Source organism: Thamnophis elegans, chromosome 13 (genome assembly GCF_009769535.1).
Source record: "Thamnophis elegans isolate rThaEle1 chromosome 13, rThaEle1.pri, whole genome shotgun sequence".
NCBI lineage: Eukaryota > Metazoa > Chordata > Lepidosauria > Squamata > Colubridae > Thamnophis > Thamnophis elegans.
The window spans coordinates 12569450-12597412 of record NC_045553.1 but is presented as its reverse complement, the minus strand read 5'-3'; the positions used below and the strand labels follow the sequence as shown (position 1 = coordinate 12597412).

General features: G+C 45.1%; 1 protein-coding gene across 1 annotated transcript in view; it reads left to right on the top strand.

The window, feature by feature from the left end:
• The window catches only part of ADGRD1 (adhesion G protein-coupled receptor D1), a 160126-nt gene that overhangs the window by 91989 nt on the left and 40174 nt on the right, over positions 1 to 27963 (top strand). The window contains exons 17-21 of the mRNA XM_032229623.1: positions 2691 to 2794; positions 9861 to 9972; positions 17593 to 17746; positions 25988 to 26054; positions 27004 to 27070. Coding sequence (XP_032085514.1) covers positions 2691 to 2794; positions 9861 to 9972; positions 17593 to 17746; positions 25988 to 26054; positions 27004 to 27070 — 504 coding nt within the window. The remainder of the gene's footprint in view (positions 1 to 2690; positions 2795 to 9860; positions 9973 to 17592; positions 17747 to 25987; positions 26055 to 27003; positions 27071 to 27963) is intronic.

Here is a 27963-nt window from a genome sequence, read left to right as displayed (position 1 = left end):
CTTAGTTTCCACCCATTGTTTCTTGTCCTGCCCTCTGGTGCTTTGGAAAAGAGGTTGATTCCCCTTCAAAGGAATTTATCCTGTTTGCTCAAAGTGTTTGAAGAAATGGCAGAACTCAAAATGGACCCCAAATGGACTCAAAATGGACCAAAAAGGACCAAAGTCGAACAAGAGAATACAATGGGTTTACAGGTAATTTCCTTACCTTACAACAATTTCTTTAGTGACAATTCAAAGCTACAACGGCACTGAAAAAGGAGGACTTCAGCCAGTTCTCACACTTGCAGGATCCCCGTTATCATGTGATCAAAATTCAGACTGATTTATATTTATGACGGTTTCAGAGTCCCGGGGTCATGTGATCCCTTTTGCGGCCTTTTGACAGGAAAAGTCAGTGGGGAAGTCAGATTCGCTTAACGACCATGCTACTTACTACACAACTGCAGAGATTTACACTTAACAATGGTGGTGAGAAAAGGTTGTAAAATGGGGCAAAACTCGCTTAACGAATGTCTCGCTTAGCAACCAAAATGTTGGGCACAATTGTGGTCATAAGTTGAGGATCACCTCTGTATAGGTAAAGGTAAAGTTTCCCCCTGCACATCTGTGCTAGTCGTTCCTGACTCCAGGGGGCGGTGCTCATCTCCTTTTCAAAGCCAGCGCTGTCCAAAGACATCTCCGTGGTCATGGGGCCGGCATGACTCAATGCCAAAGGCGCATGGAACGCTGTTACCTTCCCACCAAAGGTGTTCTATTTTTCCACTTCCATTTTTACATGCTTTCGAACTGCTAGGTTGGCAGAAGCTTGGACAAGTCACGGGAGCTCACTCTGTTATGCGGTGCTAGGGATTCGAACCGCTGAACTGCCAACCTTTCTGGTCAACAAACTCACCGTCTTAGCCACTGAGCCACCGCGTCCCTTTCCCCTCTATATAGTTCCCTCTTATTTCTCCTGCCACCCAATCTTTCACACTGAATCATAAATTCTGGAGAAACCCTTTCCAAATACCGTCCTTGTAGCTCCAAGCGGGGCAATTAAACAAACGTTGAATTTCCTCCATCTTTGCTGCCTGATATTTCACCTCCTATTACGGTATTGTTCTGCCTTTCTGATGCAACCCTTGATTTGCAGTGTGCTTGCTAGGCAGAGCTATTTTCCATCTGAAGGAGAGATTAGATATTTTTCGGGAGTCAAAACCTTGAACGAACAGTCAATCAGGAAAGCATCAGGGAAGGTTAAACAAAGCGGAAACAAAGACCTTGATTTTGTGATGGTACGAAGTCTGGAGTCCACACAATGAATTTCTGTTGGGCATCGCAGAGCAGCCAAATGCATATTTATGTATTGATATGCAACTAGCTAGCAAGTCGATATTCCTGGGAGTGTTGGGGTCACCTGCATTTTTGAGAAACTGCTCCAGCTAATTACGGAGAATAATAACCAAGCTTTCCTCCCCCTAGAGAAATAACATGTTGCATAAATGCTCTCCTATTTCATCATTAATTAAAAGTGACTTCAAGCAAAATTTGCTTTGCTTTCAAACTCCACTCTCCCCCACAACGGGTGGGCTGAAAATGGGCAGAATAAGGCAGCTTTGTAGGTTTTTGATTCAGTAGAAATGCGCGTTCATCTGTAAGATCAGTGCTACGGTTGTTCAAGGGCTCAGAATTTGATCCTAAAAATGGTGCGTTGAAGTACGTGGAAGTGCAAATGAAGAGCCAGTTTGGTGCAGTGGTTAAAGGTGCAGGTCTAGAAACCAGGAGACAGTGAGTGCCTGAGCCACGAAAGATAGCTGGGTGTCTTTGGGACAATCACCAGGTGACAGTGAGTTCTAGTCCTCCCTGAGGCATGAAAGACAGCTGGGTGACTTTGGGACAATCACCAGGTGACAGTGAGTTCTAGTCCTCCCTGAGGCATGAAAGACAGCTGGGTGACTTTGGGACAATCACCAGGTGACAGTGAGTTCTAGTCCTCCCTGATGCACGAAAGACAACTGGGTGACCTAGAGCCAATGATCAGGAGATGGTGAGTTCTAATCCTGCCTTAGGCATGAAACACATCCCCACCATTTTTTCCTGTCTTCCAAAGATGTTTCCAACCAAGCTAAAAATGAAAACACAACCTTTTCATTCTCATTGAATAAACGAGAGCCAGACATTCATGCACAGACCTGGAAGATCTGAAGGACCAATTGGGGACAGATCCTCCGGGAATAAAATCTATCCATGTGGTCATTAGGAGTCAACGTTGACTTGATGGCGCCCAACCCATCAATTTGCAAGCCTCTCCTAAAAACAATCCATGATGGTCTAATTCACAAATAGGGAACAGTTAAAATTAAAACAAAGACCCCAAACAAAACCTGTAGGGAATCCTAGAAAATGTCTTCATCTCATTCAAAAGCAAACGTTTATTTTCCTGTTGTTGCCATAAATGTGAACTCTTGATCGCTAACAGATGGTTGAGATGTTCGCCTGTCAAATGGATTGGCTCTTGCTTAATTCCTTGGACTAGTTCATGGTTTTTTGTTTTTTGTTTGTTTTAATCTCTGGAGAAGGTTCTAATTAAAAAAAAAAAACATTTCATGTGTCAGCTGGATGTATCTTTTTTCACTCTTTAAAATAACCCAGTTAGGAGACAGTAAAAATCATTAAGTACAATTTCTCGTTCTTCCTTTCTTTTTGCACAGCTAACCATCGGTCACAAGATGGCATTGTCTTCTATCAGTTACGTAGGATGCTCCATTTCCATCTTCTGCTTGACTATCACGCTGGTCACGTTTGCAATTCTGTCGTGAGTAATTTTAACTTTTTCTTCCCGCTGAGCCAATATCAGTCTGGAAATACAGATAGTCGGTGGGAGAAAACTCCATGACTTCATTTTCAGGCCACTGGACTGAATGCTTTCAGGTGCTGGGCGTTTCATAAAAAAAAGCTTATTAATTCCTTAAACCTCCTTAATTAGATGCCGCCCACATATTAGTAACACTCAGTTGAGTTTGGTGTAAATTACTTTAATTTCTTGGAAGCCGGGAAGCTTTTAAACATTGCGGGTTATTTCCTTATCGTTTACTTTCAGGCTATTTACAGAAGCTTGGCATTCCCTGTAGGGGGTCCTCACCAGTGGTGAGGTGGCTGGTTCCAGTGACCCAGGCCTGCCCACGCCCCAGAACCAGTTCTCCGGGCACCACCTTAGATGCCACTATCTTGTTTTTCAGTTCTGCACATGTGCAGAACAATTTTAATTGCACTGCGCATGGGCATGCAGCAGTGGTGGGTCCCTGATCCCGCTGCAACGAGTACGGTGCAACAAGACCGGCGCCCACCATATGAACACGAACGGTACCTGGTGCTCCCGGCAGGCACCTGTACCCCTGTACCGGGGCATTCCGGTTGTAACCCACCATTGGCACGAGCAAACCGGTAGTAGTTCCTCACAAAAGCCTGAGAACTACAGGTCCCAACCTTGCAGCAAAATTGAGAGACTCAGGACTTGTAGTCCTAAAGCATGGGTCCTAAAACTACGGCCCGCGGGGCGACCTGCCAAAGCCATTAATCTGGTCTGCACAGGACCACGAGGCTGCCCCACCCACATTGCCCTGCCCATCCTTCAGCCAAGCGCAGGACTTACCTTTGTGAGCCCCGCGGGCTGGAACTGAAAAGTAAGGCCAACAATTTTGGCCTGCAGAGATGTCCTGGAGGTTGGAGAGGGTGGACGAAAACAACCTGTTTTTAGCCAAAATCGAGCCGTTTTTGCCTGTTTTTGGCCTGCAGAATGCTTCTGGTGGGATGTGTGTGAAAAACAGGGGGCACAGATGCCCCAGGAGGCCCAAAAACTGCTGAAAATGGCCTGTTTTTCACCTCCCCCACCTCCAGAAGATAAAGAGAGAGAGAGAGAGAGGGAGAGAGAGAGAGAGACAGACAGACAGAAAGAGAGAGAGAGAGAGAGAGACTCAGAGAGAGACAGAGATAGAGAGACAGAAAGAGAGAGGGGAAAGGGAGAGGGAAAGAGACAAAGAGAGAGAGAGACAGAAAGAGAGTGGGAGAGAGACAGAGATGGAGAGAGAGAAAGATATTTCTCAAGCTCCTTGGGGCTGAGAAGAATTGCTGCAAAACTGAGTTTCCTGAAGTGGACCACTAGACTTCTAAACAACTGAAAAAAAAGATCTACGGTAATCAAAAGAAAAGGCAACCAAATGCGCAACCTACAAACACAAGCAAATGAAACACCCCCCAGGAGTTTAATTTCTGTACATGGTTCAATTGACTGTTAAATTGGCCACACCCACCTAGTCACATGACCTAGCCATGCCCAACCAATCACATGAGCACCTAGCTACACCCACCCAGCCGGTCTGGCCCCCACAACGGTCTGAGGGACTGAATTGGCCCCCTGTTTAAAAAGCTTGATGATCCCTGTCCTAAAGCATCTTGAGTTTGCCTGTTGGAGAAGATAGCAGAGATTTCTCTCCCCCTCCCACCAAGATGTTGAAATGAGGAAGGCACCAGTGGTGAGATGAATAGGAGGGTCTGTGATTGGCAGAAGTAAGATAAGGATGTTATTTTAGATTGTTGTGCCATGCTTTGGATTTGATGCTCTGCGGGAGAGACAAATTAAGCACCTGTGTGTGGTTCTTTCGAGAAACCCGTCTTGTCGGGCACAAAAACCCAGCTTCACACATGAAGGAATCGTTAAATTGATTCATTGCAAAAAGCCTAGACACAGGAATCTTTTCAACTAAGGAATAGAACCTGCTCGGAGTTAGAGAAGGGTCAAGAGAATCAAAGGAGGTTGGACTTAGTTCACTTGTGATTACGTAGGGATTCTAGGCTGATCCCTCTCTTGACCCCGCCCTCAGGTTATGCCACTCCTTCTCCTACACCTCTTTTTCTCAGAATCGTTTCACATGCACCCTCCAAAACATCTTTACAAATTTAATAAATAATGATAATAAGTTATGGAGCAGAACAGAATTGGAAGCGTCACAAAACCGTAGATTTGTGGGTTTGTGGGGAGGAAGGCTGTGCTTTCCTCTGGTGCTGTGATGGCAAACCTATGGCACATGTGCCACAGATAGCACACGGAGCCATATTTGCCAGCACGGCAGCCCTTGGCAGCTCTGGCATGCATGCGCGCACTGGCCAGCTGATTTTCAGCCTTGCGGAGGGCCGCAGGAGGCTGTTTTCACCCTCCCCAGGCTTCAGGAAAGCCTCTGGAGCCGGGGGAGGGCAAAAATCTCCCCCCGGGCAAGGGTCACTCGCACATGCATGGTGGTGGGTTACTAGTGCATGTGTAGGTGAGTGGCACACCTTTAGAAAAAGTGGTATGCTCCAGTGGTATGGATCAAGAGAGAGGGAGAGGTGCCCCAAGAGAGAGAGAGGAGGGAGAGAGAGAAAGACAGAGGGAGAGAGATTGAGACAGGGAGAGAGAGAGAGGAAAGAGAGGCAGAGAGGACTAAGAGAGAGAGAGAGGAGAGAGAGAGAGACAGGCATAGAGGAGAGACAGAGAGAGGGAGAGGAGAGGGAGAGAGGAGAAAGAGAAAGAGAGAGAGAAAGACACACACTGAGAGAAAGAAACAGACAAGAAAAAGAGAGAAGGGGGAGAGGAAGAGAGGAGAGAGGAAAGAGAGTGAGTCAACAGGAGCTGTGGGATGCCACTTGTTAGAGGTGGCTGGGTTCTCATTTTTCCATGCCACCCTACCTCTTGCAATAATCTCGGGGTGCAACTTGGCCTTCCAGATGTCCTTCAAAGGGATGGCCCAAAAAGCTTGGTGAGTAGACAGATAAGAAGAATAATTTGCAGAAGTTTGAGGATTATAATGACTGGAAGATCCATCAAGGTGCCTCAACCTGGCTAGGCTAATGGGCAATTCCAGAGCTGCGGTCTCAGTTCATTGAGAGGCCTCCAGGTTGAAGAAAGAGGTGTCAGCTCTTTGTGGGAATCTCCAGGAGGCATGTTGTCTTGATCGATTGGGCTTCAATTCACAAGAATTGCTCAGCAGCCTCCAGTGGTGGGTTTCAAAACTTTTTTGAACCTACTCTGTGAGTGTGGCCTCCTTTGTGGGAGTGGCTTGCCAGCCATGTGACCTGGTGGGAGTGGCTTGCCAGCCATATGACCTGGTGGGAGTGGCTTGCCAGCCATGTGTTTTCTTTCTCTCTCTCTCTCTTTCCTTCCTTTTGTCTCTCTGTCCCTTTTTCTTTTTTTCCTTTCATCTCTCTCACTCTTTCTTTCTTTCTTTCTTTCTTTCTTTCTTCCTTTTTTCTTTATTTCTTTCTTTCTTCCTTTCTTTCTCTTTCTCTCTCTGTGTGAGTCTGTCTGTCTGTGTGTGTGTGTGTGTGTGTGTGTCAGTGGTGGGTTTCAAAAAATTTTGGAACCTCTTCTGTAGGTATGGCCTGCTTTCTGGTGGAACCTCTTCTAACCGGTTCAGTAGATTTGACGAACCGGTTCTACCGAATTGGTGCGAACTGGTAGGAACCCATCTCTGGCAGCCTCAATGGAGAACTTGTTTCACATGACGTCCCAGCAAACCCTACGATTGTGTGAAATGCAGTGTCAAGGTCTAGCTGGGAGGCAATTTGTCTAAATTTCTGAATTCGTTTGGCAGGCTGAACAAATCAGTTGCTTCCAAACTAATCCAGCTGAGGATCCTTCCGGGGTGCAGAAACATCTCCTTATGCTTCGATTCAGAAATCTGAATGGAAGTGCAAGGATTGCCTCTCCTTCTAGCTTAAGAAAGTGAAGACTCTTGAAACGAAGAAAGCTTTTATTCAGCAGAAGTGAAAGCAATAGGTTCAAAGCAATGTCTGAATCTCCTTAGGCAAGGCAAGTAGAATTAAAGCAGTAGAGACCCCTCCCATTAGTCAGAATGCAGATTTTAGCTAATGTACAAGTATGAAGATGTTTCCTTTACCAGCTGCTTTGAGAACTGGATTCCCATGGCTATCTTCCGTTAGACATTAAAGTGATCCATCCCATATGCCTATCATAAACATTCCCCAAAAGGTGAGGGGATCTCAAGGCACTTCGGCGCCAGGAAATCAGTTGTAAAATATCAGTTGTCACAGGCACTGCTAATAGACTCCAAAGCCCCCTTCTCCCAATTAAATGACAGTATCACTTTTAGGGATCTGACAGGAAGCCCATCCTCTTGAGCATTTCATCCGAACCAGAGGTGGCATTCTGCCGGTTCGCCCCAGTGTGGCCGAACCGGTAGAGGCAGTGGCGGAGGCCCCTCCCACCCACCCAGATGTCATCACAGATGCTCTGTGCATGCGCAGAAGGTTCTGCGCATGCACAGAAGTGTCGCTTGATAGCAAAGCAAGCCCGTGGACATGCACGCTCCCCCAGTGCCGAACCAGTAGCAGGTAAGAGGATTTCATGCTTGATCCGAACCCAATGCCGTCGATCTCGCCAATGGCGTTGGATCCGTGGATCAGACCGGATTCCTTTATTCAAATGACTTGGGGCCCTTTCCAAGGGAGATTTTGCTGAATTCACCCAAACGTCTCCAATAACAAGGCTTACGGTTATCCTCAGCTGGATGGTTCTGTGAGAGCTTAGCCTTCCAGAATGCCAATTTAGCTGTGCTTTGGGAAGGCTAATAATAATAACAATACGTTTTTCTTATTTCCATATATATAGCGAAATCACTTCAAGGTAGAGAATGCGACAATGAGATATTTACAAAGTGCTAGATTTCGATGGGATATGCAAATGGCCTTCTCGGTCGATCTGGCTCGCTTAATTTGAGCCTCGTTTGCCTCGTCCAGCGAGTTGCTCATGCTTGCGCATCTTTAAGGGGATCAGACCCAAACAGATTAACATGAAAACCACTTGAGCTGATTCTCAAAAGAGAGATGTGCTGATTGAAAGCCCAGACGGTTGGGGAGGGGGGGTGGATACCAATAAAGGAGAATAATTTGTAGCACAGGGTTGAAATGAGGGGTCCTTGGTGCTCTCTAAGCTCTTGGAAAGCACCAGAACCCCTCAAATTAGGGTGAACCCCCCCAAAAATGAATGGGGAAATATTCATATTTCCTCTCCTCCCTTCCCTCGTTGCGGGGCGACTGCAAATTCTAGGAATTTATTCTACTTCCCTTATGTGGAACACAACTCTCAGCATTATGTTTTGCTTTTAATTCATGTTATTAAATCCAGAGGCACTTCGGGGAAAGGAGGGGAGAGAGACACCCGTTTCCCCCTCCCCCACAATTTTGCTGAACGTCAGGAAAGTTGCGTGAGCCTGCAGGGAGTCTGTGTCCATCAAAAGACTATCAAAAGCAGCCTAGTTAATATTGCAAAAGTTCATTGCGCGGGAGCCAAGCAGGGTTGGCCTCAGGAAAATATTACCCCAATTAAAACCTAGTTTTGTAACCTTGCCTTCCTAAATGGAGGGCTAAGCCAATTAAGAGGTTAGAGACAGAGACAGAGAGAGAGAGATGTCATGGCTTCTGATCAGGGGTGGGATTCTACTGATTCAGAACGGTTTGGGCAAGCCGGTAGCTCTGACTATCAGCTAGCCAAACCCGCCCACACCTGCATTATGCTCACCTACATTCCTTTTCTGAAGCCCATCTGATAGGCACGGTAGAGTGGATTGCTGCGCCTCAGAAGAGAGCGAGCGAAAGAGAGAGAGAGAGACAAAGAAAAACAGAGAGACAGAGACAGAAAGAGAGAGAGGAGGGAGGGAAAGAGAGACAAGACAGAGAGGAGAGATAGAAGAGAGAAAGAAAGAAAAAAGAAAGATAGAGAAAGAGAGAGAAAGAAAGAGACAAAAGAAAGAAAGAGAAAGAGAGAGAGAGAAAGAAAGAAAAAGAAAGAGAGAAAGAGACAGAGAGAGAAAGAAAGAAAGAAAAAAGAAAGAGAGAGAATGAGAGCGAGAGAGAAAGAAAGAGAAAGAGAGAGAGACAGAGAGAGAAAGAGACAGAGAGACAGAGAGAGAAAGAAAAAGAGTGAGAAAGAAAGAAAAAAAGAAAGAGAGAGAAAGAGACAGAGAGAGAAAGAAAAAGTGAGAAAGAAAGAAAGAAAGAAAGAAAGAAAAAAGAAAGGAAGAGAAAGAAAGAGACGGAGAGAGAAAGAAAGAAAGAGTGAGAAAGAAAAAAGAAAAAAGAGAAAGAGAGAGAAAGAAAGAGAGAAAGACAGAGAGAGAAAGAGAAAGAGAGATAAAGAGACAGAGAGACAGAGAGAAAGAAAGAGAACGTGAGAAAGAAAAAAGAAAGGAGAAAGAGAGAGAGAGAGAAGGAAAGAAAGAGAGAGAAAGAGACAGAGAGAGAAAGAGAGAAAGAAAGAGACAGAGAGAAAGATTTCTCAAGCTCCTTGGGGTGGAGAAGAATTGCTGTAAAACTGAGTTTCCTGAAATAGATCACTAGACTCTTAAAACAACTGAAAAAATGATCTAGTCAAAATAAAAGGCAACCAAAAGAGCAACATGCAAACAAAAGCAAATAAAACACCCCCAGCAGCAAAGCAAATTAAAGTTTAGTTTGTGTGCATTGTTTAATGGACTGCTAAATTGGCCACACGCACCTAGTCACATGACCTCCACAGCAGTAATGCTGAAGGTGATTTCTCTGCGTGTGTTCAGCGAACCAGTTGCCACCCCTGCTTCTGATGTAGAAGTGATGAGCACTTGGATATGTAGAATGGAACTCTTCTTGGTGGCCCACTTAAGTGGATGCCAACCGATTCTACGTTCTTTCTGTAGACCAGAGTTTCTCCACCATGGCAACTTTAAGATGGGTGGACTTCAACTCCCAAGTACTCGACTGAAATATTTTAATTTTCAAAGCACTCCCAGAAGTCCCCAACCCAATATTTTAATTTTCAGAGTACTAATAGATGTGCCTCTTTTCCCCACCAGCTCCGTCAGTACCATCCACAACCAGCGTTATCACATCCATGCCAATCTTTCCTTTGCTGTCTTGGTGGCTCAGATCTTGCTCCTTACCAGCTTCCAGTTTGAACCCGGGATGGTGAGTGAAGTGGATATGCTTCTGACTTGGGCATCAATGGCAGAGAATAACAGAATATTGGAAGGGAACTAGGTGGTCTTCTAGTCTAACTGCCTGCTCGAGTAAGGTAAAGACTCCCCTCGTACATCTGTGCTAGTTGTTCCTGACTCTAGGGGGTGGTGCCCATCTCCATTTCAAAGCTGAAGAGCCAGCGCTGTCTGAAGACGTCTCTGTGGTCATGTGGCTGGCATGACTCAATGCTAAAGGTGCACGGTACGCTGTTCTCTTCCCACTAAGGGTGGTTCCTATTTTTCTACTTGCATTATTTACATCCTTTTGAACTGCTAGGTTGGCAGAAGCTGAGACAAGGAACGGAGCTCCCTCCGTTACACAGCACTAGGGATTCGAACCACCGAACTACTGACCTTTCTGATCAACAAGCTCAGCGTCTTAGCCACTGAGTCACCGCGTCCCTTCCTGCTCAAGTAGGAGACCCAATACCATTCCAGACAAGTGCCTGTTTCCAGACAGTGTCTTCTTAAAAACCTCCAGTGATGGAGCACCCACAATTTATCATAATTCATGTCAATTATAGAACATAGAGCCAGAAGAGACCTTGGAGGTCTTCTAGGCCAACCCCCTGCTTGAGCAGGAGATCCTATGTCAGGGGTGTCAAACACAAGGCCTGCAGGCCAGATGCGGCCCACAATGTGGTCAGATCCAGCCTGCGTGGCCATCTTGGAAAATGCAAGTGGCCAGATTGGTCGCTTTGGCCCGGTCTACCCAGTGTGAAGAGGAAACATACCAGCAGTTTGGGGAGTGGCATGTATCTGGCCATGACCAAGCACTCGGCCACACCCAGTGAGTAGCATCAAGCTGGCCATGCCCACCCATTAAGCAACACCCAGTGAGTGATGTCAAGCTGGCCATGCCCACCCATTAGGCCACACCCAGTGAGTGATGTCAAGCTGGCCATGCCCATCCATTAGGCCACACCCAGTGAGTGGCATCAAGCTGGCTTTCAGGTGCCTTGGAAAGTAGGTTGACCCCCTCCCCTCTGTGACAGCCCCTCAAATATTGGAAGGCTGCTATCCTGTTTCCCCTGGTCCTTCACTTCACTAGACTAACTAGGCCCAGTTCCTGCAATGGTTCATCGTATGTTTTAATCTCTAGGCCTTTGAATGTCTGAGATAGATTCAGATTAACAGAGTTGGAAGGGACCTTGTAGGTCATCTAGTCCAACCCCCTGCCCAATCAGGAGCCCCTCTGCCATTTCTGACAGATGGCAGTCCAATCACTCTTTGAAAGCCTCCAGTGATGAAGCTCCCACAACTTCCGAAGGCAACTTCTGTTCCATGGGTTGATTGTTCTCACTGTCAGGAAATTTCTCCTTATTTCCAGGTTGAATTTCTTCTTGTTCAGTTTCCATCCATGATTCCTTGTCTGGCCTTCTGGTGCTTTGGAAAATAGCTGGACCACCCCCTTCTTTGTAGCAGTCCCTCATATATCGGAAGACTGTTATCCTGTCACCCCTGGTCCTTCTCTTCACAGAAGAACAGCACATGGCTCATCTGAGAAATGTCTCAAGGCCTGTCCAAATATTTATCTCTTCCACCCAATTTTGCCTCAACAGAACATTCCTGCGTGACAATGCACAATGCCACCCAGTTCTGCACTCCTTACTCCTTTGAAAGGAAGGCCCTGGCCTTTTGAAGCATACCCCTCTTTATTTTTAGACAATTTGTCACAGCGTTGTTATAAATGGCGGCCGCTGTGGTGACAGGCATATAATGCCGGTGGCATTTAAATAAGGAGGTTATTCGTTGCACATTTGTTCGACAGGCGTCGGTACATACTAAACGTGATAAAATGCTTGTGTTTTCCCTTTGATTTGCACCGAAAAATAAAGGCAGGGATTAATCACGGCACAGCAGTCGCTGTTTAACTTGATAATTAATACTATTAATAACCGTAATGATAATCATGTGGTTTCATCGGAAATTCTCCTGGCATTTGGTCAAATGTGGACTCCCTGTATTTCCCTGGGAGGGAAAAAACAGCACAGCAAAGAAGCAATAAAACATGAAGAAGAAATTATATTTGGGATACACACACACACACACACACACACACACACACACAAAACCCTGGGGTTTTCCCTTGCATATGTGTGAATGTTAACAAACGGCTCAGACTCCCACCTACAAAATACAAAATCGATTTCATTCATTCAACGTAACATTCTCTCTGGTTCCACTTTATTGGAGCAGAGTTGACAGTCCTTCGTTTTTTTTCCCGGTCCTAGGGGGAAAAAATAAAGTAATAATAGCAGCAAAATTTTCTCTATTTGTCACTTTGAGAGGATGGCGTAGAGAGGTTGCCATTTTTTCCCCCTGCGGTGCTCTGAAATTATTATTATTATTATTATGGGGTGCTGCTGTGCATTTTAGGGGTGGGGGTGGGGAAGCAACTTAGAAATAAATGGGTTGTATATAGCGACTTAGTAATCCATGTTTCTTTCACAATGGGAAGTCAACAACAGATTAACAGGGTTGGAAGAGACCTTATAGGTCATCTAGTCTCAAGCAAGAGATCCTACACCATTTCTGACAAATGGCAGTCCAATCTCTTCTTGAAAGTCTCAAGTGATGAAGCTCCCACAACTTCCAAAGGCAACTTCTGTTCCATCGGTTGATTGTTGTCACAGTCAGAAAATTTCTCCTCTTTTCCAGGTTGAATCTCTCCTTGTTCAGTTTCCATCCATTATTCCTTGTCTGGCCTTCAGGTGCTTTGGAAAGTAGCTTGACCGTCTCCACTCCGTGGTGACCCCTCAAATATTGGAAGATGCTCTCCTGTCTCCCCTGGTCCTTCTCTTCACTAGACTAGCCATGCTCGGTTCCTGCAATCGTTCATCATATGTTTTAGTCTCCAGTCCCCTCATCATCCTGGTTGCTCTTCTCTGCACATTTCCTAGAGTTTCAACATCTTTTTTATAGTGTGGTGACCAAAACTGGATGCAGGATTCTAGGTGTGGTCTTACTAGGGCTTTATAGAGTAGTATTGGTACCTCACTTGATCTTGATTGTATCCCTCTGTTAATGCAATTTAGGATTGCATTGGGATGTGTATAGAATAAATAACAGAGTTGGAAGGGACCCCAGAGGTCTTCTAGTCCAAGCCCCTGCTTGAGCAGGAAGCCCTATATCATTTCAGACAAATGGCTGTTCAGTCTCTTCTTGAATTTTTTTTTCTGAAGTTCTAATTATCCGTTGAAGTCCGTGTCTGTCTTGTTGGGTTGCAGAACCAAACCAGACAGATATAGAGGTGCAGATGACAGAGTCCATCATTCCTCTGTAGGAACTGTTCCTGACTTAGGAGAAAATAAATATATCTATTGAGATATCTCGACAACAGGGAAGAAGGTGTGGAGTGGAGTTCCCTTGAAACTTCTCTCTAATGCATCCAGGATCCAGTCATGGAGAAGAGAAGAAGCAGCATTCTAATTTTGGCAAGGCAACTAGGTGACACTTCAGTGAGTGTTGCCTAGGTAAGCTAAGTCACCTGGTTGCTAAGCAATCTGACAATGTTTGTCTAGCTTGCAGAATGGTGTCAAAAGCTTAGTTCTGTTCTTCCAATGAAGAGAAGGGAGTGCATGTGTGACAGGTGGCATCAGAGATGCTGACCTACAGATGCTCGTGGGAGGGGATGAATTTAAAAAAAGGTTGTGTGTATTGTGTGCTGGGCTTCAGTAGGCAAGAACCAGACCAGAATGGTTCCAACAGCTTTTATTGACTCAAAAATGGAACTGAGGAACTGCAGGCAAATGCCTGTGATTTATACTTTAGGCCCACAGAGCCTTAACTACCATATTTTCACCCATATAACCCGCGGGCTATATGCGGTTTTTTACATGCACAGCGCCCCCCTGCGGGTTATATGCGTGGGCGGGGTATACGGAAAATATTTTACACGATCGGAGGCTTGCACAGGCTTCTTTCTCCGTTTCTTCCCCCACCCCGATCTCAGCTGTTTCCTTCTCCTCCATTCCTTTCCTCTTCCCCAGCTTGCGCAGGCTTCTTTCTCCGTTTCTTCCCCCCCCCATCTCAGCTGTTTCCCTTCTCTCTTACTCGTCGCGGGTTATATGCGTGGGCGGGGTATACGGAAAATATTTTACACGATCCCGAAAACCCGCGGGTTATTCGCGTGGGCGGGTTATTTGCGTGGGCGGGTTATATGGGTGAAAATACGGTAATCATAGTACCAGAAAAAGCCCGCCCAAATATAAATGTTCTACATTTCCCTCCAAAACAGTTGGGGTCATCTAAAGGTTAGTTTCACTTTAGCACAGTTAACAGTTAGGGTCATCTAAAGATTAGTTTCACTTTAGCACAGTTAACAGGGTCATCTAAAGGTTAGTTTCACTTTAGCACAGTTAACAGTTGGGGGTCATCTAAAGGTTAGTTTCACTTTAGCACAGTTAACAGGGTCATCTAAAGGTTAGTTTCACTTTAGCACAGTTAACAGTTGGGGGTCATCTAAAGGTTAGTTTCACTTAGCACATTTAACACAACTATATACATTCAATGCGTAACAGTGTGACTTTCTCTAACAAGAAGAAATCCCTCTGTGTCTGGATTACAGTTGATGGGAAAGGAGAGGACATGTTAAGACCAGGATGAAAGTAGGGTTAGGACAAAGAAGTTGGATGGAGGAAAATGGCATCAATTGTAGCCGATTCTTTGTCCAACTTCTATGGGTTACTCCCATGGCTCATAAATCTGATTTTCCTCCCACCTATGGCAATTTGAACCTCTCACTCTTCTCTGGTGGTATCAATTTCCTTCTGATTACCCCTTCTAGCTCATCAGAGGCAGCTCCTGACAGTGAGAAGAATTAATCAGTAGAATGACATGCCTCCAGAAGTTGTGGGTGCTCCAACACTGGAGGCTTCTGAGAAGAAACTGGACAACCATTCGTCTGAAATGTTACAGGGCTGTGATGATGAACCTATGCCACGCGTGCTACAGGTGGCACGCAGTGCCCTCTCTGTGCGCATGCGAAACATCACCTCAGTTCAGCTCTGCCGTGCCTGCGTGCCTGCCTGCCACTGGCCAGCTGGTCATTGGGTTTCTGCTGCACATGCGCGGGGGTGGGGAGAGTGCTGGGGGTTCATGCGTGCATGCACCGGGGAGGGCACATTTGGGGGTGGTGGAGTGCATGCATGGGGGCTGCATGCGCATGCACAGGGTGGGGCACGTGCGAGGGAACATGCATATGCATGGGGGCATATATATACATGGGGGGCATGTGCGCATTGCATTTGGGGGGTTCGGGTACGCCCGCATTTGCGTGCACACGTGCTTTGGGCACTCGGTCTGGAATAGACTTGAGCAGGGTGCTGGACTAGAAGACCTCCAAGGTCCCTTCCAACTCTGTTATTCTACTATTCTCCTTGAGAGAGCAGGAGTAGGATTCATGTGGCAAAGTTGCAACATATGGGGGAAAACAGACTCCTCAGATTTCCTAAGCAAGATCATTTTTTTTTCTTCCCACTGCCTAAGTGTGGTGTTTTTCAACCTTGGCAACGTGAAGATCTGTGGATTTCAGTTCTCAGAATTCACCAGCCAGCCCTGCTTATCTTACAATTGCCAAGGTGGAGAAACACTGTCCTAGTGGATCACTTTTAACACAATCTCTTAGTGTTCTGACGCGGCTCGGAAACACGACAAAACCTCTGTAGTTAAATAAGCGTTCCCTTTATCAGGAGCAACAGCAGCCCCAGTTAAAAGTCTCTCTCTCACACACACAGCAGGCTAACAAGTCCGTCTGGCAGGGAGACGAATGGCTGTCTGCCACATTTATTCATCTCCACTCCCTGCCTTTTATCCCCAGAGCTAGAGTGGAGCTTCGCTAGCTGTGGTGGCTCTTCCATCCCAAGAACCGGCCCATAGATTTCCACTGCTCTCCTCTCCTCTGCCTTCTGTGGATCGGTGAGTCAGGCACTGGGCCCAGCTGTTTCTCCTCTTCCTCATCAGTCACCCCCAGACCTGGAGGCTGTTGACTCTCCATCTGAGGGCTGACAGACGGCCCAGGCGCCATCTCTCTCTCTCTCTCTGTCAGCTCCCCTCTTCCCCCTTGCAGCTCCCGGGTTGCCTTGACCCCAGCTCCCACACTTCCTCCCCCTCTGATTCAGCTGCTGGAGGAGATGACGGCCGAAAGGCCATAACAGGCTCCAAAAAATCACCAACCAACCAGAAGGAACTGAGAGCTTTAGAAGTTCACGATGTCCTATTGATGCAAATCTCGTTGGACAAGATATTTGGCGAGCTCTTCGAAATCTCCCTTCTCTGAATACAATTTGAATCTTACTTTCCGCAGAATGTATCCATTTCTTGATTTCCTAACCATGAAACTTACTTTCCAGGGAATTTACATATTTATGAATTTAATCCATTCACACGGGCGTCTGTCTGGTGGATATGACTCTAGGCGACTAACTATTAAAGATGAAATAAAAACAGGTTGAAAACAACCATTACTTTTAAAAAAATCCCAATGTGAATAGCATAAAACAGCAGCTGAGAACATTCAACCCCACAATGAAATGGGCTACACCCCATATTCATGGGCCCCCAGGCTTTATGACAATGTCAGAATGTTAATGTCTCGAAAAAGGCCAGCAGAATTGCTGCCAATCTATTGTAAATTCTCAACCACCCAGGATAGGATTGTCCCAAAGGTGCTTTTTCAAAAGACAACTGGACCTTGGTCAGAAGTCAGAAACCTGAAATCCTAAGTCAGAACTGAAGAAGCTTCTTGTATGAGAAGTGAAACATCTTCAAGGGGGAAAAAAAACAAAGTCCAATTGCCTTTTGAAAAAGCACTTTTGGGGCAGCTGTTGACAGTGTGTGTGTATGTGTGTGTGTGAGAGAGAGAGACAGAGAGACAGAGACAGAGACAGACAGACAGACAGAGGGAGACAGAGAAAGAGGAAAAGAGAAAGAAAGAAAAAGGAATGAAAGAAAAAAGAGAAGAAAAAGAGAGAGAGAAGAAAAGAGAAAAAAGGGGAAGAGTTAAAGAGGATAAGAGAGAGAAAGAAAAATGAAAGGAAGAGAGCAAAAAGAGGAGAAAGAGAAAAAGAGAAGAGAAAAATGGAGAACGAGAGAGATGGAGAGAAAGAACAGGAGAGAAACAAAGAGAGAGAAAGCCAAAGAGAAAAAGAGAAAAAAAGAAAAAAGAGAGAGAAAGAGAAAGGGAAAGAAAGGAAGAGAAAAAAGAAAAAAAACCATGAAAGAGCAAAAAAAGAAGGGAAAAAGAGAGAAGAAAAGAGAAAAGAGAGAGAGAGAGAAAGCAAAAGAGAAAAAGAATGAATGAAAGAAAGAAAGAGATAGACCTATTGTTATAATAATATTGCTCTAGTAACCTCTTATTAAATCAGCTGGCTTCTTACAAACCTTCAGATCTTGGCAAGAGACTATGATAGTATAAACAAGGTCTCCGTATCATCAAAAGGCACCACAACATTTGCATCTCTTTTTGAGTTGGGTAGGTGGAGCACATTTTGACCACCTGGGGCGAGGGTGAGAAGACTTCTCCTTCTCACCTTTCCTGTTCATTGGGCTGGTTTTGTCTTCTTTGCAGGTGCCCTGCAAAATCCTGGCGATTCTCCTTCACTTCTTCTTCTTGAGCACTTTCGCATGGATGCTGGTGGAAGGCTTCCATCTCTACAGCATGGTGATCAAAGTCTTTGGCTCGGAAGAGAACAAGCTCTTATACTACTATGGCATTGGATGGGGTAAGTCACGAACACAGTTGTGGGATTGGATGATCATAGAACTATGGCCCTCCATTGAGTTCTATGGAGAAACTTCCATTCTAAGTTCCACTGGGATCTCAACGTCCACTTGATGGCACAAGAGAAGAAAAAAAAACAGAATGACGGAGTATTTGTTCTGACTGAGGCTTCCCAAGAGCATGAAGCAAACTCCTGGTCCTGACAAAAAACCCTTTTTATTAATTTGCTGTGAATTCTGTTCATTCCCATCCAGCAAAGTCTTTTTCAATGGAGGATTTACAGTCACAGACCTTATCTGGCTTGGAGAGCTGACGGGCCAATATCTGCAGAACTTGGCAAGGAGTCTCGGAGACAAACGAACCAATTAAGCAAACTAATAGTCTCCTGCAAACTCCACTCCCCTTTCGCTCATCTTTATTTCCTCGGGGAAGGGCCATTCACTGTCCACCTGTGGCCTGACTTCCAGGTCGACCCCTGTTCTTTAGCTGTTCCCTTCATCTGGCAGCTCTGTGGATGCGCACACTGGGAACAGGCTCCAGCTGTTCGTCTGCCTCACTGATGTCTGACTCCGAAGGCAGCTGATAACTTGCAAACGGCCCTGGCCCCCTGTCTGTCTCTGATGCAGAGCTCTCATCAGAGCCTTTCCCAGACTCCAGGACTGGCCCATCTTTCTCCCCCCCCCCCCAACCTCCTCACTTTTCACAAGAGTATCCTCCTTAAATCTTAACAGTCTGGAAATGCAAAGAACCAAAGGAATGCTTTTCCCACCCTAGGGAGGAAGTGTTGGCTGCATATAAATTGGACAAATAAATAAGTGAACTAATGAAAAAGACCCTCCCTCCTTTCAGATTCTAATCAGAAAATTGCGCTATTACCGTTGGGATTCAGAGCCCTGTTGCAAGACAGCCCGATTATCCCACTTGGAAAACGTCGCCTCTCAATTCTTCTGCTTCCTTCTGAATCTTACCCTTTTGCTAGTAATTAACCCATGCTTAGCATCTTAGAATGTCAGAAGGGAAGTGCCAATATTGAATTATAATTTTTTTGCATCAAACCTTCTATCTCCCTTTCCTGACGCAAGGACTTATCTATTATTGAATTTCTTTGCATGTCTGCTTGCTTGGTTCCTTCTGGAATTGCAGTTTAGAGGGACTAGATCCAGGCTGCAAAACCATTAAAGAAAGGTAGAACGTCTCCATAGCTTTGCTAGCTTCTAGGCCACCATGCCATGCATTATTCTCTGGAATATTTGTAGTTCAGGGTGAAATGAGGCCTCATGGTGCTTTCTGAGCTTGGTTGTTTTTTTTTGCAGGTGTTTCATTAACCAAACTAGGTAACATCATCAGTTCTTGGTGCCTTCTGAGCTTGGTTGTTTTCTTGCAGATGTTTCATTACCCAATCTAGGTAGCATCATCACTGCGGATGATGTTACTTAGTTGGATAATAAAGCATCTGCAAGAAAATAACCAAGCTCAGAGAACACCAAGGGCCCCTCATCTCTGGATTCTACACTCCTGGAGGCCTAGCTGTCCCTAATGGGAAGAATTCATATTCATCGTGATTAATTCACTTCCAACAAATTAGAAATGAGTGTTTTTTTAAATACCCACAAGTATCTGGCAGACTGTTTTTCTGTTTAAACAACTGTTTGTAGAACATCTCAGTGGGGGTCCTTCTTGATTGCCTTTCCTCTTGAAATGCAATGTTTTTTATATCAAAAGTTGTGCTTGCCTTCCTTATCTTCTGCGTTCATTCAAAGCAGGCGGCACTAAAGACATTTGCCAAAATGTAGAAAGAAAGCAAAATCCTATAATAATTGTAAGACAGAGGAGCCGGTATCCTGAAACCTGTTCTGAGCTAATGGAGGAAACAGGAATGACTGAATCCCACCATTACTCTGGATATTTTGGACAAGAAACGAACATTAAAAAATTATGAGGCTCAACACTAACAGCCATTGCTCAAGAAACCTATTTGTCCCCAAATGCAATGTGAAATGCGTATATTTATGGCTTTTTAACGATTCATTTCATGTTTAATATACTTATGACTCAGCTGGATCTCCAGCTGTGCAGAATTCCACGGATTTGGCACTCAAAATCAAACTTCTGACAAAGAAGAGCTTGTTATGGGAAAAAATAGATAGATAGATTAAATAGATAGACAGACAGTAGATAGATTGATGGATAGATAGATAGTAGATTGATAGCAGATAGATAGATAGATAAATTGATAGATAGATAAAGTAAGATAGATACATGATAGATAGATGTTGGATAGGATAGATGATAGGATAGATAGATGATATAGATAATAGCTATAGATGATAGATAGATATTATATAGATGTTAGATAGATGATAGATAGATGATAGATGATAGATAAATGATATAGATAAGATAGATATAGATGATAGAATAGATAGATGATAGATATAGATATAGATAGATGATAGATAGAAGATAGATGATGGATAGATGATGGATAGATGATAGACAGACAGACACAGACAGAACAACAGACCGACAGACCAACAGACAGATAGATAGATGATAGAGGGTAGATAGAGAGAAAAATTATAGATAGATAATATAGATAAGTAGGATAGAGAGAGATAGATGTTAGGATAGATAGATAGATAGATAGATAGATAGATAGATAGATAGATAGATAGATAGATAGATAGATAGATAGATCATATTTCCTGCCTAGGCAGGGGGTTGGACTAGAAGACCTCCAAGGTCCCTTCCAACCAAGAATTTTTGGAAGGAGTTGACATTATGAATAATAATAGCACCAGAAACGTTTTCATTGCCTCTTTCAACTGTCTGTTACTACACAAAAGTATAAAAATCGAGACGTTTCGAGGCGGATTCCACTTTAAGCTGCCGAGCTACAACTTTGCGTGAGTGAAATAAGATCATAGTGCATCTGTTTCTAATCACTCCACGGTTGGTGAAGAATTCTGAACCAATCTTATTATAGCCAATCTATCTCTGTTAAACCTCCAGCCAAGCATTGAAATGAGGACACCCACCCACCGAGGGAGACATCCTAAAACAATTTCAATCTCATGACCTAAAATGGATTTAATTCTTTGCCGTGTCTCGGAGGGGTTGAGCCTTCGGAGGCAAATCTGTTTATTTCAGATTAGCCAAATAATCCCAGTTGCATTTAGCCGTGGCGATCCACCAAATCCTGTCTGTATTTTACTCAAGATCACCTTCTCATTTTTCCAGTACGAGACACACACAACACACAATGACCACACTCTCTCTGCAAGGAGGAACTTTAGCAGCAGTTCCTGTTACGTGCAACAAAATTTCTTCGGTTATCCAGTTGGTTAGTCTGCATTTCACTTCCATAAGTTTCATTATCTTACCGAGAAACTCTCTGTTTAATTTTCTTCTTCGATGCAACTCTGAGCTGATAAATAATCGAGTTAAATCCCAGGAGCATCTGAGATGCACTTTGAAGGGGGAAAAAATCAGCCAGGTTACAGCTATTTAACACCTTGGCTGAACTCTTTTCGGGGGTAACAGGAATATTTATGAGCGTTTATTCTTTTATTAAGGGACGTGGTGACTCAGTGGCTAAGATGCTGAGCTTGTCGATCAGAAAGGTCGGCAGTTCAGTGGTTCAAATCCCTAGCTCCGTGTAATTGAGTGAGCCCTCGTTACTCATTGCAGCTTCTGTCAACCTAGCAGTTTGAAAGCATGTAAAAAATGCAAGTAGAAAAATAGGAACCACCTTTGGTGGGAAGGTAACAGCGTTCTGTGCGCCTTCAGTGTTTAGTCGTGCCGGCCACATGACCACGGAGATGTCTTTGGACAGCATTGGCTCTTCGGCTTTGAAACGAAGATGAGCACCGCTCCCTAGAGTCGGGAACGACTAGCACATATGTGCAAGGGGAACATTTACCTTTACTATTTACCTTTACTATTCTTTTATTTTATCCCCCCCCCCCACTTCTTAAGCCGTGAATTTAGAAACTCTTATTGGAATGGATCTTTAGCATCTATCAAAGAAGAAAAAGAAGAAACTCAAAGGGAATTTTCTCCCGGGAGATGAAATTGCTTCAGATGAAGCAGAGAGGGTGAAAAATGTGGGACCTTTGTCCTCCTCCAATTCAGAAGATGCATTGCAGTTGGGCTGGTGGCAATCATCTACAGCAATGAGGTCTACCATACACGGGGCAACCACACCCAAGTGGGTGAATGGGGAAGACCTAGTGCTTTCTATTCTTGTAAATGGTGGGCGGTGGACTGCTTCCACTGATGTCTGGGGGAGGGGGAGAAGGAGGAGAAAGAGGAGGAGGAGGAGAAAGAGGAGAAGGAGGAGAAGGAGGAGGAGGAAGAAGGAGGAGAAAGAAGAGAAGGAGAAGGGGGAGGAAGGGAAAAGAAGAAGGAGGAGGGAGGAGGAGGATGAAGAAGAGGATGATGATGAAGAAGAGGATGAAGAAGAGGAGGAATAAGGGGAAGGAGGAGGAGGAAGAAGGAGGAGAAAGAGGAGGAGGGGGAAGAGAAGAAGAAAAAGGAGGGGAAGAAGGAGGAGGAGGAAAAAGGATGAGGAACAAGAGGAGGAGGAGGAAGGAGGAGGAGGAGGAAGGAGGAGGAGGAGGAAGAAGAAGGAGGAAGAAGAAGAGGAGGAGGAGAAAGAGGAGAAGGAGGAGGTGGAGGAGGTGGAGGAAGAGAAAAGAAGAGGAAGGAGGAGGAGGATGAAGAGGAGGATGAAGAAGAAGAGAAGGATGAGAAGGAGAAAGAAGAAGGAAGAGGAGAAGGAAGAGGAAGGGAGGAGGGGAAAAGAAAAAGGAGTAGAGAAGAAGGAGGAAGGAGTAGGATGAAGAAGAAGAAGAAGAAGAAGAAGAAGAAGAAGAAGAAGAAGAAGAAGAAGAAGAAGAAGAAGAAGAAGAAGAAGAACCACCACCACCCAGTGCTGTTGCTTCGGTTCCCTCTTAGATGCAAGACATGCTTCAGAGACCCCACCCACCCCCATTCAAGGAGGTGTCTTTTTCCAGTCCTCCTCAAAGCAAAGCCCCTCCTCAAACATCTCCACCACCCCTCTGCTTTCCAGTCCTTTTTTCAACCCCCCCTTTTTAGGACTCATGAAACAGTAGCGTTTTCTTGCTCCCATCTTCCATCCCTGTCGTACATCGATCGTAGACTCGCTTTGTTTCCAGTAATGCCTGCTAGTTTCCTATTATGCATCCATATGCCGCTGTAATTGAATTTGCAACACTTTGCCAGAAATCTATCTTTCTTTAGCAACACCGATAATGAAGAGGGAGCCAACTGTGAAGCCTGCCCGTACGCAGCCCCTAGAATTTCCTTGCAAAATGTGATCAAAGATTGTGGCTATTAAAGCATCAAACCACAAAAAATGAGGGTGATTTTAAGGGCTGTCATATTGCCTTTTCGTGTAGCTGCTGCTTCACCCAAGGCCCAGCTGGTGATCAGGCTAATAAAATTCAAGAAAAATGGAACATCCCAACTCTTTATCTTAGGACCATTTTGCTTGTGGCTACGTAGGGATTCAATTCTGCTACCTTTTTTGACTCCATCCTCTGGTTACAGTATAGCCTTCATTGTCATTGTACATTCATGTATACAACGAAATTGGTTATGCCACTCCTTCTTACACTTTCAATACTAAATTAGCATTGAAATTTAGAATAGAACGGAGCTGGGAGGGACCTTGGAGGTCTTCTAGTCTAGTCCCCTACTCAAGCAGGATAATTTATACCATTTCAGACAAATGTCCAAGATGTTCTTCATATGGTTTAGTCTCCAGACCTTTGATCACCTTAGTTCAGGGGTCGGCAAAGCTAAACACTCAAAGAGCCATTTGGACCCATTTCCCATGGAAAAGAAAACACCGGGAGCCACAAAGGTCCTAACCGGAAGCCCCCTGTTCAATTCCAGGGCTGACCAGAAGTTCAGTTCCCCACCATAGAGTCTCCTCCTAGTGCAGCGCACCTTTTCCTCTACCTGTCATAACCAAAATCCATATCAATTGTGGAGACAACTGGAAAACCCTTCCCTTGCCATAGAGTCTTCTCCTGGTGCACTGTGCTTCTCCCCCCACCCCGGAAGCTCCTCTCAAAATTGTGGCACCGACCAGTGATGGAGCTGCAGCAGAGGGAGGAAAGAGCCATATGCGGCTCCAGAGCCACAGTTTGCTGACTCCTGCCTTAGTTGCTCTTCTCTGAACTCTTTCCAAAGTCTCAACATCTTTTTTGTAGTACGGTGACCAAAACTGGTCACAGTATTGTTGAATAGAGCCCATTGTTCAAGTCTGTCAGGATCTTTTGGGGGTCCTGAGCTTGGCTTCTGGGATGTTGGTTATTCTTGTCAATTTAGTGTCATCTGCAAATTTGATCAGTTCCCCTTCTATTCCTTCATCTAACTCATTTATGAAGATATTGAAGAGTGCTAGGCCCAAGATAAAATATGAATTACTCCTCCAGTCTTCCCACAAATCTGTACTTGGGCCATACTACAGGTAGTTCCCAATTTATGGCCATTTGCTTCATGATGGTTCAAAGTTACATCAGCTTTGGAAAAAGGGTTCCAAGACCTGTATTTTCACTTAGATCATTGTACCTATTGTTGCCGCCAGCGGCCAGTGGAGCTGGCAGCAGATTCGGACAGTGAGGAGGTTGGGGAGGAAGATGGACTAGTCCTGGAGTCTGGGGAAGGCTCGGATGAGGGCTCTATGTCAGAGGCAGGGAGGGGGCCAGAGCCATCTGACAGTTATCAGCTGTCTTCAGAGTCAGACATCAGTGAGGCAGACAAACAGCTGGAGCCTGTTCCCAGTGTGCGCATGCGCAGAGTTGCCAGAAAAAGAGAAGAGCTAAAGAACAGGGGTCGACTTGGGAGTAAGGCCACAGGTGGACAATGAATGGTCCCTCCCGGAGGATTTAAAAGAGGAGTGAAAGGGAAGTGGAGTTTGCAGGAGACCATCAGTTCGCTTAATTGGTTTGTGACTCTCCGAGCCTCCTTGCCAAGTTTTGCAGATATCGGTCTGGCAGCTCTCCAAGTCATATAAGGTCTGTGACCATAAATCCTCCCTGGAAAGACTTTGCTGGATGTGAATGAGCAGAATTCACAGTCAATTAGTAAAAGGGGTTTTTGTTGGGACCAGGAATTTGCTTCAGGCTCTTGGGAAGCCTTGGTCAGAACACAGTACCACTTCTGTGAATAAGTCAGCTGCTTGGTAACCAGCTTGTATTGAGAACTGGTTGCAACATCGTGTGATTTTGTAATTTGTGATCTTATTTTTTTTTGCCGGTTTCTGGTAAAAGATGCCCATTGAGGAAGCTGGATTTGCTCAATGACCGTGTCAGTCACTGAACAACCTTTGATTCGCTTGCTGTTAAAAATGGTTATAAAATCAGGTCTCACTCAGTTTATAATTGCAATGATCTACAATGGAAATCCCAGTCTCACTTGTGTTCATCTGTCAATGATTATCTGTCATGGGCAATCATTTTTTTGTGTGTTCAGGACCACATGTGGATGATGCAGAAGTGTACTGAGGGCAGTGATAAGAGGAAGCAAATATTATCCCCAAAAAGAATGTGGGAACTTTCATAGTCATAGAACAGGGGTTGGCAACCTTAAACACTCAAAGAGCCACAAATGTCCTAATCAGTTCTAACCCTCCATTCAATTCTGGAGCCGACCAGAAGTCCGGTTCCCCCACCACAGAGTCTCCTCCTAGTGTGGCATTCTTTTTCCTCTGCTGACCGGAAGTCCGGTTACCCCACCATAGAGTCTCCTCCTAGCATGGCATCCTTTTTCCTTTGCTGACCGGAAGTCCGGTTCCCCCACCATAGAGTCTCCTCCTAGCATGGCATCCTTTTTCCTCTGCTGACAGGAAGTCTGGTTGCCCCACCATAGAGTCTCCTGCTAGCGTGGCATCATTTTTCCTCTGCTAACCGGAGGTCCGGTTCCCCCACCATAGAGTCTCCTCCTAGCCCGGGGTCCTTTTTCCTCTACCTTTCCTAACAGAAAGCCCTATCAATTATGGAGCCAATCGGCGACAGGGAGCTACAACAGAAGGACGGAAGAGTAACGTGTGGCTCCAGAGCCACGGGTTGCTGACCTCTGGTTTATAGAAGAACCACATTTATAATATTTAAACCACATCCAGTAGTTTCGTGATGGCTTTCCTGGACCATCCTTCTATCTTTACCCTCTTCTGATGAAGATGCTAATGCTCCCCTCTTCATTCCTGCAGGCTGCCCATTCCTGATCTGTGTCATTTCCGCAACGACATCTGTGGAAAGCTATGGAGAAGTCAACAAGTAAGTTCTGGAAATGAGAAACTATACATTTGTCGTTGTTGTGATAGCTCCTTTGAAGAATGTAGAGTTTGTAGATGGTATCTCATATTTGCTCCAACAGTCTCAGCGTTAAGCAGTCTCCATGAATCCATATGTCGACCCAATTTCTGAAGGAAGGTAGAGTCTTTCAGAGGTATCTGAGAATGGTGGAACTTGAATTCCAGAAGATAAAGGTCTATAGCTTTGTCTTCCTCCCACATCCAGATCATGTTAAGACTAGCAAAGGTTGCATTCCATTTGCAAAGTTAGTTCCCAGGTAACCACCTTCCTGAGACAACTGGGCTGAAGTTAAAACCATGGATTCTCCCTCTCCTATATTCCTTCAACAAAGACCTGGAATGAAGAAAGCAAGCAGGAAAACCAACTTTTTCTGCTGTCCATCCCACCCCAACTTTTCCTCTTTCTGACTGTGAGCCATGGTGGCGCAGTGGTTAGAGTGCAGACTGCAGGTTACTTCTGCTGACTGCTGGCTGCCTGCAATTTGGCCGTTCGAATCTCACCAAACTCAAGATTGACTCAGCCTTCCATCCTTCCGGGCAATAGGCTTGCCCCCCCCCCCAATCTGGGTCCTCATTTTGCCTACCTCGGAAGGAGGGGGGGGGCAATAGGCTGACTCTGTAAACTGCATAAAGAGGACTGTGAAGCGGTATATAAGTCTAAGTGCTATTGCTATTGTTCTTCCTTTTCTCCTTCCTTCCTTCCTTCCTTCCTTCCTTCCTTCCTTCCTTCCTTCCTTCCTTCCTTCCTTCTTTCCATGGTGATATAAAGCACTGTGAAGTGTTATGTAAGTCTAAGTGCTATTGCTATTTCTCCCTATTACATATTTTTCAATCAATGGTGGTTTGGAACTCACACACACCCATCATCCTCATGCTACAATATCACAATATCTTTCCCTCTTTCTTTGCAGCTGTTGGCTGTCATTGGAGAGCGGTGCCATCTGGGCTTTTGTGGCCCCAGCTCTGTTCATCATTGTGGTAGGTTCACCTTCCTTCCTTCTTTTCTCCCTTAGAAGCTTCAGGGTTGCTGGCAGGATGGCTATTGCAAGCCATGTTTGACCGTGTGGAGTTCAGCTCTGGTAACACCTTTTCCAACCAACAGATTTTCTCAAAAGCCATCAGTTTCACCAGATGCATCTCCCTTCACCAGATGCCGCAGATAACATCTGTAAAGGAAGCTGCAGCTCACAAAAGTTGGTGCCTTTAATAAAACATGTTAATTCAGGGGGAAAGTAGCTACTAGATGTCTCCTATCTTTTTGCTCCTATAGTATTTCTCAACTTTGACCACTTGAAGATGGGTGGACTTCAGCTCCCAGAATCCCCAAGCTAGCCTGAAGATCTCCCATCTCCAAGTGGCCACGGTTGAGATGTTTCCAGATTTTCTCCTCCAGTGTCCCCTAAAGCAGTGGTCTCCAACCTTGGCAACTTTAAGACTTGTGGACTTCAACTCCCAGAGTTCCTCAGCCAGTTTCGCTGGATGGGGAACGTCTGGGAATTGAAGTCAACAAGTCTTAAAGTTGCCAAGGTTGGAGACCCCTGTCCTAAAGGATATGAGATGGCCAGAGGCCATTTCTTACATCCTGGGAATGAACAAACATGAGAATGTCAATGGAGATTCTCAGTCATCCAGGTCATGGTTGTCCCAAAGGTGCTTTTTCAAAAGGCAACTGGAGTTTGTTTTTTTCTTTGAAGACATTTTGCTTCTCATCCAAGAAGCTTCTTCCATTCCATTCCATTTGTTAAGTGAATGACTGCAGTTGTTAGTTAGGGTTAGGGTTAGCGTTAAGGGTTAGGGTTAGGATTAAGGGTGAGTGTGAGTGTTAAGGGTGAAGGGTTAGGGTGAGGGTGAGGGTGAGGGTTAGGGTGAGA